General features: G+C 37.5%; 1 protein-coding gene across 6 annotated transcripts in view; it reads left to right on the top strand.

Annotated features, from left to right (window-relative positions):
* U2SURP (U2 snRNP associated SURP domain containing) overlaps positions 1-17069 on the top strand; it is a 68471-nt gene that overhangs the window by 14426 nt on the left and 36976 nt on the right. For 2 of the 6 annotated variants that reach the window (XM_077826757.1, XM_077826760.1), the window contains exons 2-9: positions 4722-4769; positions 8387-8491; positions 9806-9920; positions 10327-10463; positions 11986-12053; positions 16609-16703; positions 16784-16819; positions 16905-16987. In XM_077826757.1, the coding sequence (XP_077682883.1) occupies positions 4722-4769; positions 8387-8491; positions 9806-9920; positions 10327-10463; positions 11986-12053; positions 16609-16703; positions 16784-16819; positions 16905-16987 (687 nt within the window). The remainder of the gene's footprint in view (positions 1-4721; positions 4770-8386; positions 8492-9805; positions 9921-10326; positions 10464-11985; positions 12054-16608; positions 16704-16783; positions 16820-16904; positions 16988-17069) is intronic. The other 4 variants (XM_077826761.1, XM_077826759.1, XM_077826763.1 and 1 more) reach the window with 3 other exon arrangements.

Below are 17069 nucleotides of genomic sequence, written 5' to 3'. Positions count from 1 at the left end.
TCTTATGGGGAAATTGGATTAGCTTAACATTATTTCTCTTAAAGTCGCATTTTTTAAGAACATAACTACAATGTTCAGTGAGGAGTTACTGTACTTGAAAAATAGATCCTGCTGTAATGGTAGAGTAGTGCAAACTCTTCCCCTTTGCAGCAGCCGGGAACAACTGTAGGAGGTTAGAGTGTCACATTTATTAGACTTCTATAAGTGGAATGTGATACAAAAGCTGGAGTCCAAAACAGCCTGTCAAGCAGCACCTTAGCAGAAATTCCATCACCCTTCCTGGTATTCAGGGTTGGTTTCTTTCCCAGCACATTGCTGTTGGATATGTTGGTGGAATATGGCACCCCCTCTGTTTGGTTGGTTTTTTTTTTTTTTTTTTACATCTTCTGTCTTGTATGTTTAATCCTTTAGGAAATTTACAAATGTTATGTGATCACATACCAGGGTGGATAAAAATCAATGATTTAAAAAAAAAATAAATAAAAACATCGGATTTTTTTTTATTTAAATCAGATTTTTTTGATAGGTTCTTTCCTCAAAAAGCATTTTATCTAAAGATAGTTTTAATTAAGATACATTATAGCTCAAAGATATCTCATCATGGAATAGGGATTATAATTTCTAATTCTATAGTATGAGACATTATATTGGGAGGGGATAACTCAGTGGTTTGAGCAATGGCCTGCTAAACCCAGGGTTGTGAGTTCAATCCTTGAGGGGGCCATTTAGGGATCTGGGGCAAAAATTGTGGATTGGTCCTGCTTTGAGCAGGGCATTGGACTAGATGACCTCCTGAGGTCCTTTCCAACCCTGATATTCTATGATTCTATGTTCATATAATGTTTAAGAAAAGTTTTGTAAATGAGTTCCAATAGTTCATGGATTAGGGACCCAATTTTATGGGGTTCCAGGGGCTTCTGTGTAGATTATTAGGTTAATCTTTCTAGCTATACCATTAGGGATGCTTAGTTTTGCAGTTCTCAAACTGTGGATTAATGTTTCCAGACACAACACATTTTGTTAACAGCAAAAATGTTTTAAAATACATAATATATAAAGGTGAGAAATAACACACTGCAACCCTATTGTCCCTGTGCAAATTTGTGTACACAGAGTCAATCCTTTACCTCTCTAAAAGTGCAAAGTTTCAGAAAGTTCAATGAACAGAAGATTGTTGGGGGCGGAATAGATCTGGACAAGGGGAAGAAATCTGGAGATAAATGTGAGAAGGGCAGGACAGGCAGTAGAAACAAAAGTGAAACTGTTTGAGCAGTATATTCCAGAAGTCTTGAGGTCTTTCTGAGTGTAGCTAGGGTGACCAGATGTCCCGATTGTATAGGGACAGTCCTGATACGTGGTGCTTTTTTCTTATATAGGCTCCTATTTCCCTGCCCCTGTCCTGTTTTTTCACTCTTGCTGTCTGGTCACCCTAAGTATAGCTTTCATTGATTTGAGGTCTACCATACCATTCTCTCACTAGAAGGGAAAACTTACAATGGCAGCAGGCCATGAAAGAGACCTAGTTTGGGAATAGGAGCCATTCAAGAAATATCTGTTTGCTGATAAAGTTTTAAAGAAAGTCACATCAGTGAACTGGTGGAAGTCACTTAAGCACTTGGATTCAGAGACTGTTGACATGATAATCTCACTTTCAACAGCAGTAATTTCTGCCCGTGTAGAAAGAATATTTTCTTCCTTTGGACTAATTCATTCCAAGTTGAGAAATCGTTTGGGATCTGAAAAAGGAGAAAAGCTTGTTTTCTTTTCCAGATTATGAACAAACAGGAAAATGAAGGTGAAGACTACTGAGTTAGTTGCAGAAGTAAATATTTTAAGTTTCTCATGTTGACCTGGCTGACAGTCGATTTTTTTTTAAATATTTCATTTAACTATTTTAGTTAAAAACAACTTTATCAAAAACAAACCTGATTTTAAAAAACTTGAATGTTTAACTAAATTCAAATGCTTGTTTTGTTAAAATATTATATGTTTGCTGTTGAAGAAAAGAATCCAGAATACATAACATTGTTGTTTTAGTTGACTAAAACAATTTAAATATCTGTCTGGTGATGTTCTCCTAATATAGCATGGCAAGAAAATCCTCCAAATATTAATGATTAACCTGTTGAATTGGAGATAGTTCACCTCCCAAAGACTTCATAAATATCTGCTTCAGTCACCTTTGGTAAATAAAATAACCAAACAATCATTTATTTTCTGATACAGCTGTAAAACTAATCTGAAAAGTTTTCAGAATAAATCACTTAAAAATGTATAGTGTGTACCTTCTAAAAATGAAATCTACACCTATCTCTGAGTTGTGAAGAATATGTATTAAGGTTATAACAAACAACAAGAATGCACTTTTCTGTAGAAATCCATGATTAAATTGAGGCTTCCTGACTAGTGATTTAAATCAAATCTACCCTGTCACACACTCTCTCTCAGACTAACACAGCTGCTACTCTGAAACCTCTCAAAAATAGTGTACAGTATTATTCACTATAACTTTACAACAGTGGCTATGTCTATACTACAAGCTTCTGTCAGCACAGCTGTGTCAGTCGGGTGTGATCGCTGACTGACATAGCTGTGCTGACAGAAGCTCCTAGTGTAGATGCAGTTATACTAGCAAAACTTCACTTTTACTGGTACAGCTTGCTTCTCTCATGGAAGCATGAGAGTGTTACTATACTGATATAAAATGCAGCTTTGCCAGTATAGGTGTGTCCATCCTAGGAATGGTTTTCTTGTATAGTATATTGGTGTTCCTGTACTGGTAATGTACTTCTTATGTAGACATAGCCTAAGTGTTACGCTTAATATGCTGGATCATATGCCTCTGTACCTGCCTCTGCTGATGCTCAGAGTTTTCCAGTGCCTCTAGTAAGGAACTTACAAGGGTTTTGTTAATTTAATTCTGCTGCTTAAGACAGCTGTGGCCAGCAGCCCAGGCACTGGAATTTTCAGTAGACCCAGGAAGACGACACTGCATCAGTTCATGTTTGGAAGGTTATTTTCAAAACATCAAGGTTAGAAAATTATTTTCTTTAAAAGGTGGAGAATTTCAAATTATGTCGTAAGCCTTCCATGTTTTCCCATAACAAGTGAGAAGGGCGGGTGTTTCAGGCTTTGCTGTGCTCTTATTATTTTCCAAAATATGCTCATTTTAACATGTGGTAACCAAATCATCCCTGCCATTTGTCTTTCATCCACTCCTGTCTTGTCATACACCTAGCTTGTCACTCCGAGGCAGGGACTGTCTTTTTTTATTACATTTGTGTAGGGCCTAGAACAGTGTGTCTCTGGTTGTAGATTGGGGCCCTTAGGCACTAGTGTAACACATCATAATGGGATATGGAAAAAAGGTTTGAAGTTGGTAATTGGAAAGGAGGAAAAAGTGTTTTCAGAAAAGAAGTGTGGCTTTTTAATTTACACCTATATTCCCAGTTGCGCCAGTGAACTGGTATTGCGCCAGTGAACTGGTATTACTACCACCAGAGCAGCTGTTAGAGATGTAAATCACTGCTGGGACTTGGTGGAGGGTGGGAGCTCTGCTGACTTGCAAGAAAGAGAGACGCTCTGTCTCTCTTGCTCACTATTGTGGCACACTCGGCATGGAGAGGTGTGGCTTTGGGGTGTTTCTGAGGAGATAGGTGTGGGTCAGAGCAGAATGTAGCAGCCTTCCTGCTTAGTGAATTGTTCCCATTGTCTCTGTGAATTCCCCCAGGAGTATAAAACAGGTGTAAAAGTTTTAAGGCTCCTTTACATTGCCAGAGTTGTGTGAAGGACAGGATAGCCTTATAAATGCATATGCTGATTTAGTGATTAGAACTGGTCTAAATTTTTGGACTGAAAAAAATTCCAATCAAAATGTGCTCCATTACCTGTTCGGTGCTGTCCTTTTTGGAGATGGTCAATAGCCAGCATAAATAGTGAGTTTGATTTCCCAGCCCTCACTTGCTCTTCAGTTGCCTATGATGTAACACTTAGCATATGGCTGCATATATTTGTTGACTAATAACTAGAAATAAAGGGTCAAACCTAGCAATGTTACTATTAGACAAAGAGAGTTTGGGGATTTCCTCCAGTGCACCCCACTCCCATTCTCTAGCCATTGTATTGTATTCTAAATAAATTACCAAAATAATTGAAACTGGCATGATTATGTTGCGTTATTTTGACAGATAAAATATGTAGAATTTTGTAGAATTTTAAAATATTGTGTGCAGAATTTTTACATTTTCACGCAGAATTCCCCCAGAAGTATAAGATCAACAAATAAAATTTAGTAATTAATTTTATAGCTTAAGACAAATGTAATGAAACAACTAACATTATCTTTGAAGGCACTTCATGTTGACACTGTCTAAGCAGGATCAATGCAACAGGCCTGGAATTAGTGTTCAAGATGGCCTCCCTCCCTTCCTGAATCCTGGTGGAAGTGATGAGTTTGTGAAATCCAGAGAGCTGAATTGAGATGTTAATGGATAAGGGCAAGAGCCGTTTTTCTATATCAACCCACATTGAGTATACCAGTTGTGTTGCTCAAATATTTAAAAAAAAAATCTTAAATATATGAGGGTAAAGATGCATGCCAGGATAGTGGTGGAAATGAGAATGGAAGCCCAACAGCTGCATCTGAAAGGGCCAATGTCTTTTGCTTATCAGTAAATGCTGCTAGTATATTCCTAAGTGACTTTTTTCCCCATCATTTGCAGGTCAGACTGCCAGATGCGGTACAAACAACTGGATCTGCCGATAGTCACGTAAGTCCTAAAGAATATAGCTATTAGATTGCAAAGAATACTTCACCTGTTTTGCCACAGTCAGCCCCCACTGCTGGGTAATAATATAAACTATCAATATTCATTAGTAAATGATTCACAGAATTATTTTAACCTTGCTTTAGAGTCTCATGCATGTGTGTCTGCCTCTTGGGATTTTAGCGTAATCCATTTGCACGTTTCCGAGATATGACACTCCTCATTTTAGCACTTCAGAATATTCTTAAATAATTTTGAAAACAATAATTGCTTAATGATGGTACTAGAGAATTTGTCTTCCCCTCACCTCTTTCTTGCCAGAAAGGGGTAGAATACTAGAACAAGATCCTTTCCTTCATAATAAATACCAATATTAGAAGAGCTGTATATAATATTCTTTGCAACGGCAATAGATGTTTGAATAAACTAGTTGTAAAGAGAGTATATATAGTTGAACAATTTCTTCAGTGTTATAGACAAAGTGTAGCTCCTTGCCTGCTAAATTAAGTGATGTTTTAAGTGATCTGGTGTGTGAACTATTGTTTTCTAATTTAAACCTCTGCTTTTTAGAATGCCTAGTAGAGCAGTTTTCTACAAAATCGACTGGTTAGGTTACTTGTTCTTGCTTTAAAAAATTTTTTTTTGCCTTCTTCTGATGATTTCTTATTTATCCCTGTTATATAGCTGGTAGATTGATAGGTACATCAGCTTCTGAGCCAACACACAAATGATCAGCCAATATATTCAATGGCCAGGGTTGGGTACACTGGATGGGGAGGGCTCTGAGTTACTGCAAAGAATTCTTTCTCAGGTGCCTGGGAAATAGAGCTCTGAAACACAGCACCAAGCTTAGTTTGCGCACAGGATTTTTTCAAAATTTCAGTCTGTGTATGTTAGGTGTTCTGTTATCAGCTGCAAAATTGCATATAAATCACCAGCATTATTGTTTAATGACAGGATGTTAGCAGCTTCATTACAACAAGCATGGCGTTAGTCTTTGAGGTGGCCTCCCTCCCTCAATCCTGGTGCAGAGCCTTTGTATGAGTTAGAAAGACCTAGTTTGAGTTCAATTTCAGGTTGAATTTACAGGCCCGGTAGTTACAAAAATATCCTTTTCCTTTATTTAAAAAATTTTTTTTTGTGGTTTGCTCTGCAAGTTGAGACAGTAAGCCTGTGGAGCCCCCGATCCTACTTATGGTTGCTTTTTAGACTACCACTGCACTTCAAAGCTGAATCAGTGCATAGCTTAACAAAAGTAAAAAAAACCAAAAAAACAACCTACAATGTTGATGATTTACAAGCAATTTTGAAGCTGATAATGGAACACTTTATATTCACAGTTTCAGTCTAGTTTTGTATGCAGGATGGTGTACCAGGTATGGTCACAAGCCAATACTTGTGGCTTCCTTCCCTCACAGGGGAGAAACCACTGTAGACTTCACCAGCTCAGTTTTGCCTGTGCTGAACACTTGCTCCCCAGCAGAAATGGGAAAACTTGTTAATAAGCTTGCTAGCCATATGCCCACAAAAAAGATGAGGGGTGCATCAGCAAGCTCTGAAGACAGTGCCGTGGTGAGAAATCCTTTATCCACCCCAAGCCTCTAGGAAGGAAGAAGGTGCTAATAGAGCATTGATCCTGGATCTTGCTTGGGCTTTCCATCCTTTGTATCAGCCTCTAGTTAGCAAGGCATTTGTAAATGGGGACATTTCTCTTCCCTCCATGCTCCAACCTGACTATTTAAATGGAAGCTTTCTCCTCCCTCCTTCTGTCTCAATTACTCTCCTCTTCCTGGCAACCTCTATTTTTTTGGATGGGGGGTATTCCCCAAAAATTTTCAAGTACCTGGCTCTTCTTATAGTTTTTCTAAGCAGTATATAATTCTTGTCAATTTTGTAGCTGCTTACAGGATTTTGTATTCCAGCAGTGAAACAGTCTAGAACCTTGTTAATTTCATGCTGCTTGGGGAATTATTTTTTCCAAGTCTGCTGACAACACTGTATTCGTTCACATTTGGAAAGTTTTCCTGGGAATCATAAGGGCACAAAACTGCTTTAAGATGAGTGAGCCACTTCACTCCCCAGGCCAAACTTCTCAGTGTTCAAGAGCAGTGAGCCTTTGGCCTTCTTATTCTCTCGTTCCTATTGTTGGACTCTGTTCTTGTCACACATCTAGGGCGGTGCATGTATGGACACCAAGCAAGTATTGTAGCTCAAGTTATTTCAAGCAATAGCTTCCTACAGTGCTATTTTCATGTTGTGTAAAAATGGCTTTGAGTAGGAAACTTCTATTAGACGTGGTGTTAAATGACTAAGGCATTGACATTTCTGATAGAAATTCCATTCCAGACAGAAGTTTTTCCAAAGCTAACATTTATTTTTTTTGCAGCTGATTTTGAAATCTCTTTGGTATCATGACTAAGTTGTTCAGCTTACTCACTTTAACTTCTCACAAAGTGTGGGACCTGTTATTTAAAGAGGTTATGTGTTGCTGAGATAGCAGTCATTAGCATCGTGTATAAATGAGTTGATAGCTGTGGTAGGGCTTCAAAAATATTTTGGAGGGGGTGAAGTGTCATACCATATGCAGAGATGTTCTGGTGACTACTGGGGATGTTTTCCTTATTCCCATATTGATTCATAGTTTCAATAACAAATAAGTTAAATTATTTAAAAATTGAGATTAATTTCTACTTTCTTTTGACTATTGGAATTTCAGAATAAGTTTGCTGCCTTGTCTCTTCTCCACTTGCCAAACCTCCCCACTGCCCATTTCTTGGAGAAGTTGTCCTCCTTCTCAATGCCTTACTATCTATCTTCAGTCAGCAAAGCAGGAGAATCCTGCAGATGATGAGTTATTACTATTTCAGTATGCAGGTGTAATTTTGCTATGTGATCTTCCTTCTTTGATAGTCTTACGGGGGAGAGATGAAATTGGGAGAGTCAAGGAGAATGCGATATTGGGGAATGAAGGTTTTAATTGCCCTGGGGCTGAAAAGGCTCAAGAATATAACTTTCCTCTGTATCTTCCCACAGCAAAAACATATATTGAAATTCTTCAACACTCCTTTAATTTTATTTCTATTAAAATCCTCCATCACAACTAGCTAGGATCACAAAATATTTTTCTGGCCAGGAGAATTTAATTAGCTGCAGCTCTTTTCAGTGCCTGTCCTTATTTCTTAAATGACTGCAGGGGTTGCCTCTGAGTTATGGAGCATATTGTTCTCCAGGTTTAAGCAACTAGGCATCTTCAGCAGTGTCAGCTTCTGCTGACACATGTACTGGGCTCACAGACTTTGTTAGGTTTCCCACAGGTTAGCGCAGAACATACCACAAGACCACCAATCTAGCTCATCTAAGTTTGGACGTTAAATGCTTCCTCCATAAGCTATTGCGGAATAGCTTTAAATTATCAAAATATTTCAAAATTGTATTGCTGTTGGAAAACTACCTGTCCTGAGAGACAAGTCGAGGAGGACTTCAGTTTTTTTCCAAGTAACTAAATCAGCAGATTGGGTGAGTCCTTTCGGGTAAAATGTTACTTTGGATGTTAGATTCAAATGATGAATTGCATTTAAAAATTACTTCTCTAAACATTTTGTTTTCTGTTCCTTTTGTAGCCTCTTTTGGAAAACAAACTTAAAGCATTCAGTATTGGCAAAATGAGTGCTGCCAAGAGGACTTTAAGTAAGAAGGAACAAGAGGAGTTAAAAAAGAAGGTAATGGTAAATAGACAAGGTTTTTTTTTCTTCTTTTATATATGAAATTATCTTGCCATTTACTTATCCAAACAAAGAACTGGCACTGAAAATAGAAATTCTGTTTCAGAGAATTAGTTGTAACTTAACTTTTTAAAAATCTAAATAAATAATACTGTAACTGTACTAATTTATTTCATGTGGTAATTTTTAAAACATTTGCTGCCAATTGTATTGGGGCGCACAGAGGTCTGCCTTTGAAATGGGAAAAAAGCCAGGTTAAGTCTAAATGAGAGCTCAGATTCTGTGGCTTTCCTGAAAGCTTTGGGTTATGACAGACTGAATGTCACAACAGTCACTGGACTGTGAAATCAGTCCCTCCCTTTGACCTGCTATCACCTCAGGTGACTTTTCTGTTGTGTGGTTTTATGTTGTATATTATTTGATTTTAATTTCTACCGAGAGAATCAGTGGCACTGTTCTGTTTAGATATTTCAGTGCTGAAAATGTTTTATTCTACAAAATAGATTTTATTTTCAAACTAGAGATTTTTATCTTGGGAACACAGTAAATTTATGTTAAATATGGTTTGGTGCAGAAATGCACATATCTGATGTAAAATGGCTTAAGAACATCTTGAAATTTGGAATTTTAGTAAAAGCCTTTAACATGTTTCAATATATTATAACTTCTTGCTTTAGCTTGTGTGATGTCAACTCAGCTAATTAAAGTTGGGGGTTTTCAAAGAGCCTAAACAAGTTAAGTTCTCAACTTTCTCTGAATTTTCAGTGGGATCTAGCTTCCTACCCTCCCCAGACTCCTTTGAAAATCCTAATGTAAGGCAATGCAATGGTGTTTAATTTAATTTGCTATCTCACTTATTTTTATTAATTTGTCATTTGTGAAACACACCATTTAAAACTGAGCCCATTATTAACTTCATCCAGACACACAATTTGACTCTCATAGTATACACTAAATATTTTTTTGCAACACACAGACTAGCGCAGAATCTAAGGTCTTTGTCGTGTTTTTGTGTTTGCCATCTTCTTTTTACCTCTGAAATTATAAATCATTAAAAAAAAATCAACTCTACATTTATTAAATGAGTAATCATATTTGACTATACAAAACTGTTTGTCTCTAGTTCTTGTGTTGTTAATTCTTCCCACATTCCTGCTCTGAAATATTGTCTTGTCTGAAACTGAACCTTACGCTGAATTAGGACAAGTATCATGACCTCTAGAAAATAAAAAGGAAAGCTGTATGGCTACTTAAGGTTAGATGTCTCATGGATGCTGTTTGTAAAAATAGTAAACAAATTTAACATTTGGTGTGTAGGAGGATGAGAAGGCAGCTGCAGAAATTTATGAAGAATTCCTTGCTGCCTTTGAAGGAAGTGATGGTAATAAAGTGAAAACATTTGTAAGAGGAGGAATTGTTAACGCGTCTAAAGGTAAGACTTGAATATTTTATCCCCCACAACGTCTGGTTAATTACAAAGAAAAAGGTTAGGTTTGGATTTTATTTTGTGTTTAATGCAGTATGTTGCTTGCCAGAATTTTTCATTATGCTTTTCGGAGATGTTTGTATAAATTATCACTTTTTTTTATATTTAGAGGAAAGTGTTCTTTTTTTTTTTTTTTTTAAACCAACTACACTTTACACGTGCTTTTCCTGAGTATTACATTTAAATTGCAGAGTGTGATACTATTACAGCATTTCATTTTGATTTATAAATAACTAACTAATTTTTTAGATTCTGTGTTGGAGACAGAATTTCAGAAATAAATACAAAAAACCTGATTCTTTGGCTCATTATTATGCAGTAACTGTTAACTGAGTTCCTTTTTTAAATCCAGATGAACATGAAACAGATGAAAAACGAGGTAAAATCTACAAACCTTCAGCACGATTTGCAGATCAAAAAAATCCGCCAAATCAGCCATCCTCTAATGAGAAGCCTCCATCCCTTCTAATGATAGAAACCAAAAAGCCTGTAAGTTATTCTTTTCAAAATATTTACTACCTGTTTAATCCCTCTTCAAAGCACTTATACACATTAACTACTTAGAGTGGTTTTATCCCCATTTTTCATATCAGAGGAACCAAGACATGGATATTAAGTGATTTGCCAAACCATATAGTAAATCATTGTAGAGATTAGAATGTGAAGGTCTACTAGTCCTGTATGCAGACTGGTATCCATGGCTCTCTAAAAATGGCGCTCTGTCTTGAATTCGTTCAGAAGAAATATTGTACATGCTCAGCTATTCTTTTTAATCAAGATAACTTCATCATGAATTAGTATTTGGTGAATGTTAAAAGAATGTTCCCAGTCACTATTGAAGATATATATGGTTGGTACCACCAGCTATTCTGAAGGTTTCAAAACAGTTTTCATTTTAACCATCCATTTTCAGATGCGTGTAACTTTAAGAAACTTTTATCTTTTGGACTGATCTATAGTTTCCATGCTTGGTCTCTGTCTTAAGGTGATTTTTTTTGAAGCTTAAGCAAAATCCTTCAGCTCTTTGAGTTATGACCAATAGCCTGCTTGACTTGCAAGTCTTCTAAGATGAAGCACTTACTTTCTCTTTCATTTTTCTCTCTTCTGTCAGTTTGCATATACATTGTTAGTTTGATTTTGTTTTGCCTTTAAAAAAAAAAACTGGAAAAAAATACAAATACTGTTAGGGGCACATTAAGACTGTGCAATACTGAACACTCAAGTCAGAATATGTGAAAGTTAAGGTTTAACCTGCAGACTTAATGCTGTTTCTGTGTCAATTCGTTATGATGGTCTTTAACTACTTAATCATGTTTCCTAAATAGAATTCTTTCTACAATCTTTAGATATGTGTGAAGCATCTATAGCATTGTGTGCTAGTGATATTAGTAGTAACAAGTGATATTAATGCAAACTCACTCCAAACATAAAACAATATGCTGTGGATTTAGATAGTAGAGTCGGATATTAATGGACAACATAGAAGATATTTCACAGCGTGCAAAGATTTTCAATTACACAAAAGAGCTACTTAGTTGCGCTTCTTGAGTGCATCTTACTCCTCCCCCTGAGTCCTTCACTGTCACGTTGCTGTAAAAATGTTACTGCCAATGTAGCACTGTAGTGAAGACTTGCCCTTTGTCACTAAGGATGTAGTCAACTTTTGTGATTAAAATAAGTGTTAAGACTGACAAAGACATTTAACATCTTGTAATTCTATCTTAAGTAGTAAAGAGAATGTTTGAGCATGAGAACACAATTAAAGGTTGCATCGTAATGTATAAGCATGAAAACAGAGTTAAGGATTACATTCAACTTTAACTTTTGTATTTCCTGACTCTGTGTTTTAAAGGTGGATTTTTTTGTCTGTGATTCAGTCATTAGGAAACCTGTAGACCAAAGACATTATGGATTGGAAATGATCTAAAATACAGGTGTCACAAAAGTTTCTTTGACAAACCATTCATTGTGTGGTGTTCTGAAATATTGGCTGATGTATCCTTTATTTTAGCCTTTGAAGAAGGGGGAGAAAGAAAAGAAAAAGAGCAATTTAGAACTCTTCAAAGAAGAACTAAAACAGTAAGTTTGACTATGCATGGAATGCCATCATAAATTAGCAAAAATGGCACAAATATTTGAATTTTTCCCTCTTACAGAGATCAAACCAGGGCTGAGATCATCACATCAGGTCTCAAACACTTGAGTGTTATGCCAACAAAGTATATGGCATCCACTAGCCCTTTGTGGGGAGTCAGATTTCAATGTTAGTAGCCAAAGAGTTTGGTTCTTTTTAAGCATGCTGTCCAGCAGTCTTAAGGCCCATGTACCAAATGGATTACATTGAGTATGTGCAGACAGAGAAGCCAACAGGGTCTGTTACCTTAAAACTTTCACAGCAGATAGATTACTCAAGGGGTTAAGCAGTAAGCCTTTGAACTTTACTAACTTGCCAGCGTCAGTTTGAGTCCCAAAATGGGCAGACCTCTGGGAAATGTGGTAAGGGACAGAACGTGTCAAATGTTAAAATGTCTGTTGGATTTTTTTTTTAAATTTTGGGGGAATAATTTTTTTTTTCATTTAAAAAGACGTGAATGCTTGCTAACGGGGAGGGGAGCATTTTTGGGGGTGGAGGAGTGGGAGGAATGGGGTGAGAGGGGCTTGGGGCTGCATCATGAGGGGAGAGATAAATGGGGTTGGGTGGGAGTTCAGGTGGGGGACACTGGGAAAAGAATATGGGGGTAAGTTGCTGGTAGACTGGGATGTATGCAAATATCCACAGATACAAAGCAGGAATCTGCAGATTTGCTGGGCTCTAGTTCTGTGTTTCAGGGAATAGTAGGGGTTGGGGGGATCTTTCCTCACATGCTTAAAGTTATTGTAGCTGTCATTTAGTAACATTATAAAGTTCTTGGGAATCAGACCGTATCTGAGATTTCTCTCACTGGCTTTGTTAGCAACCACAGACTCCAAACATTTCAAAGCATGACCATTATTCCCATTCCATTGCAAGAAAGTGTGCCGCAGTAAGAGAGAGACAACACTTTGGAATCACATAGCAATAGGGAGAACAGTGGACTGTGACTCAGAAAACCTGGGCGCACTATTTGTTTTGTCACTGGCTTGCTTGGGTGACTTTGGCCAAGTCACTTTGCCTTTCTATGCCTCAGTTTCCCCATCACTATAAAGGGAAAAATGTTTTCCTTCTTGAGATCTAGTGATAGCGTATCTAAGAGTTAGGTATAATTATCATTATGGGTCGACAGGTAATTAATCTGTCATTAACTACACACCTGTTTGGTAATTACAGCTGCCTAAATGATTGCTAACTTCTTCTAACAATATTTCTCATGCTGTTAAAAACACTGGGCAATTAAATGGGAAAAAATCTTAGTTAACTCAGAGGTCAGGATATCTGTCTATAGCTCGTGTCTTTCCAGAGCGTTGAGTTCAGCAAAAGTCAAACTCGTGAAAACTAAGAAACACAGAGTTAAGGTACAAGCCCATGAAGTGTTAACTCTGTCGTCTTTGAGCCATTTCCCAGTAAGTCCATAACACACACACTCATAGTCTGCCTTTGCCCTGTAAGGAACAGGAGTTTCCTATGCTCTTGTACTTAGCGTACTCCACAGAAAGAACACCACATCTACTAGATTTTACAACTTCTTCAACCACTTTTACTCCCCCTTCACCCTTGTGCACACAAATCCATCAAACACCTTGCTTTCACTTATCCTTCATTCATCCCACAAACTACACCCATCTATCGCCTAATTGCTGACAGTCCCCAAGGGGACTACTGTTCCTCATTAGTGACACAACTCAGTGCTGAAATGAAGCATACTGGATTTCTGAAGGTACATATTACACCTCTTTTCTTTGATCTCACACACAGGATTTGGGGAGAGGGGTCACATATACCCGCAAAATGCCACGGCCCCCCAGATAACCTCATATCACAATCACAACTCTTCTAAGCTGTGCCAACTAATTCCTTCACCATTCAATATGGCTACACCTACACAGTGAATGCAGCTGGGGTTCATGCTAATGGCTATTGCCAACTCAAGAGGGCAGAGTTAAGGTTGTGTGGGTGTGTACCTTAACTCTGCACATCCTGTTTTCACAAGTTTGAGTTTTACTGAACTTGATGTTCTGGAAGGGCACAAGCTTTTGCTGGATAGCCTTAAATCTGGGATAACAGAGTCGTGTTTTTGTTTGTTTGGTTTTTTTGCCATTTAATTTATGCTGGTGTTCTTGCTGCTACTACCACCTCTGGGATTGAACTGGTCATAGCAGCAATGGTAAGTGTTTGCAAAAAAAAAAAAAAAATCGTGTTGTAAGACTCAACATTAGTTGAAAGTCTCTCTGCTAAAATGATCAGCAAAACTATTAACAGTGTTGACACTTAAAACTTTCTCTTTAGGGTTGAATCTCTCAGAGCTGTTTCAGTTTGTCTGATTGTGGTTTTTGAAACAGTGGACTATGATCTTCCTACTTGGAAAGATATCCTTGTAACTAGAAAGGTTAGGAATGTAATTCAGTTTAAAATGAGACCTAAATTTTGCAAAAGATACTAAAAACACACAACTCTGTGTGGAGAACCTACATTCCACAATATGTCTGAAGTATTTCCAGGGACTAGCAATGAGTAATATTCATTAAGAGTGCTTTTGCGGATGACCCAGGATGACTGCTTTTGGATCAGTTAGCTGCTCTTGCAGTTTAAAGGGTGAGTAGAGATCAGAGATTGGATTGGATCAACCAACCACCAACATTATACTTCAATATCCAGCTAGAAAAACTGGGATCAGGGCATCCTCTGTTTTGCTAGATTGCTCTCAGTGCAACTTCCATTCAAAAGAAGGGACTTAAGCTTTTTTGCTCTTCCTGTTCCTTGAAAGTGAGCCACTGAATACTTTCAGGAGTGAGTACTACTTTTTATCTTACCGTCACTGGTTATATTATATATGGAAGTTGAAGCAAAATGATCAGATACTATAAAAAAGAGGAAGTTGAGGCTTCTCTTTTCACTCCCTCAGGATCCAAAGAAACAACATGTATTTCAGTAGTACACTTGTTCCACTTCCTGATCGGAATAATGAACAACAAAGTATTTGATTGTGTCTGTGTCTCTTACACTGTGGCCAAAGGAACTGTAGAGTGATACTGGTGACGAAAGATTCCATTTTTTTCAATGAAGATTGAATACAAAAGCAGTTTAGTCTAAACAAACCAAAACATGAAAATTCTTTGACTGAGCTTTGCACATATCTCATTGGCTATGCCAAGGACTTCATGTCCCATGGACCAGAGGCAATTTATATGCTTCTGAATGTTGCCTGTGATCTCTGGTTTTATTAGATGACTTGTGGAGAATAGTATTGTGGAGAGTGGGGTGGGAGGTGGTAGCTTCTATGTGTGTGCTGAGCAGATTGTAGCTGAAGGGAAAACAGCCAAAATATCTTATTCTTGGATAAGAAGGTGTGCAAAGGAGGGCAGGATGGTCTGGGGGATGGGAGGTGGGTGGGGGATGGGAGGTGGGTAGGGGATCGAAGAGGTTTTTTATAAACTTAATTGAAGAGCAACGGTCAATCTACAGTTCAGATAATTTTTTTTAATGAATGAAATTGTTCTTCAAAAACCAGTTTGTTTACATTGGCTGGCACGGGTTCCCAGTGGCCGCTGTTCGCTGTTCTTGGCCAATGTAAACAAACTGTCTCGCAGCCCGCCAGTGGATTACCCTCACTGGCCACAGGTTGCCCACCACTGCTCTATATCCACAGATGATAAAATACGTGTATGCCATGATATTAAATGTTTTGTTTTGGTAAGGTTGGATAGGTGCAAAGGACACATGGGAGTCTTATGGTAATTGATATAGAGTCATTGGGTTATAAATCCACAGATAGCCCTTGCTGAGAGTGACCAAACTTTATTACCGTCTCATGGCTAGTTTGTGAATATGAAATGAATTCGTGGTCTTATTCTAGTTCCTAAAACACAGATATCTACATTAAGAAAAATGACTACATTCAGCAAAACTTCTAATGATTGAATATTAATTTGTGTGACATTAGTGTCCAGAGGCCCCAACTGAGATTGGAGCCTCATTGTGCTGTGTACTGTACAAACATGAGAACAGGTCATACACCAAAGAGCTTACAATCTAAATTTAGACAAGACAGAGAAAAGGTAGGAGGGGAAAACAGGTACTGAGAAGTGAAGTGACTTGCCCAGAGACACATGGTAGGTCAGTGGCAGAGCAGGGCACAGAACCCAGGTCTCCTTATTTTTTTCAAACCTTTGCCCTAGACCTTGATCTTGTAAATTGAACAACTTCTGGCACCTACAGGTGGCCCATCCAGGTTGAGGAAAAGGCAAGCTAATGGGGTAAAATGGGGAAGATTACATTTATGACTATTTCAGTTATCCCATTTCTGTGGGAAGTGGAAGTGGGCTAAGTGGAAAACTTTGACTGGCAACTTGATACTTTTTACTGCCACTAACTTCATTTTAAAATGACTGCTAACAAAATATTGAAGAATCATATTTTAGAAGATATTATTTTAAAAATTATTTATTAGAAATAACTTGATTTGTAGATAATTACTATCTGTATTTAACATTTTTGTAGAATTCAAGAGGAGCGTGATGAAAGGCATAAAACAAAAGGTAGATTAAGTCGTTTTGAGCCACCTCAGTCAGATTCAGATGGCCAGCGCCGTTCCAGTAAGTAATCATTATTTTATTATGTTTGTTTGTTTTTATAAAATGTATAGACTAAATGTACATAATCTCTTTTTATATAGTGGATGCTCCTTCAAGAAGAAACAGATCTTCTGGTGGTAATATAGATTCTTTTTTCATTTGTACCATATTATGTCCCTTAAATTAATGCATTGGGTTATAATAATCTTCTCTTCATTTTAGTGCTGGATGATTACGCACCAGGCTCACATGATGTTGGAGATCCAAGCACAACGAATTTGTACCTTGGAAACATTAATCCTCAGGTAATGTTGGGTCTAGCCATGTAACTAAGAGCAGCAGTTACATTGGATCCAGTTGAACTCTTTCAGGAGTTTGCTGTAGATT

This window comes from Eretmochelys imbricata, chromosome 9, assembly GCF_965152235.1.
Source record: "Eretmochelys imbricata isolate rEreImb1 chromosome 9, rEreImb1.hap1, whole genome shotgun sequence".
Lineage (NCBI taxonomy): Eukaryota > Metazoa > Chordata > Testudines > Cheloniidae > Eretmochelys > Eretmochelys imbricata.
This window is presented reverse-complemented; position numbering and strand designations above follow the sequence as displayed.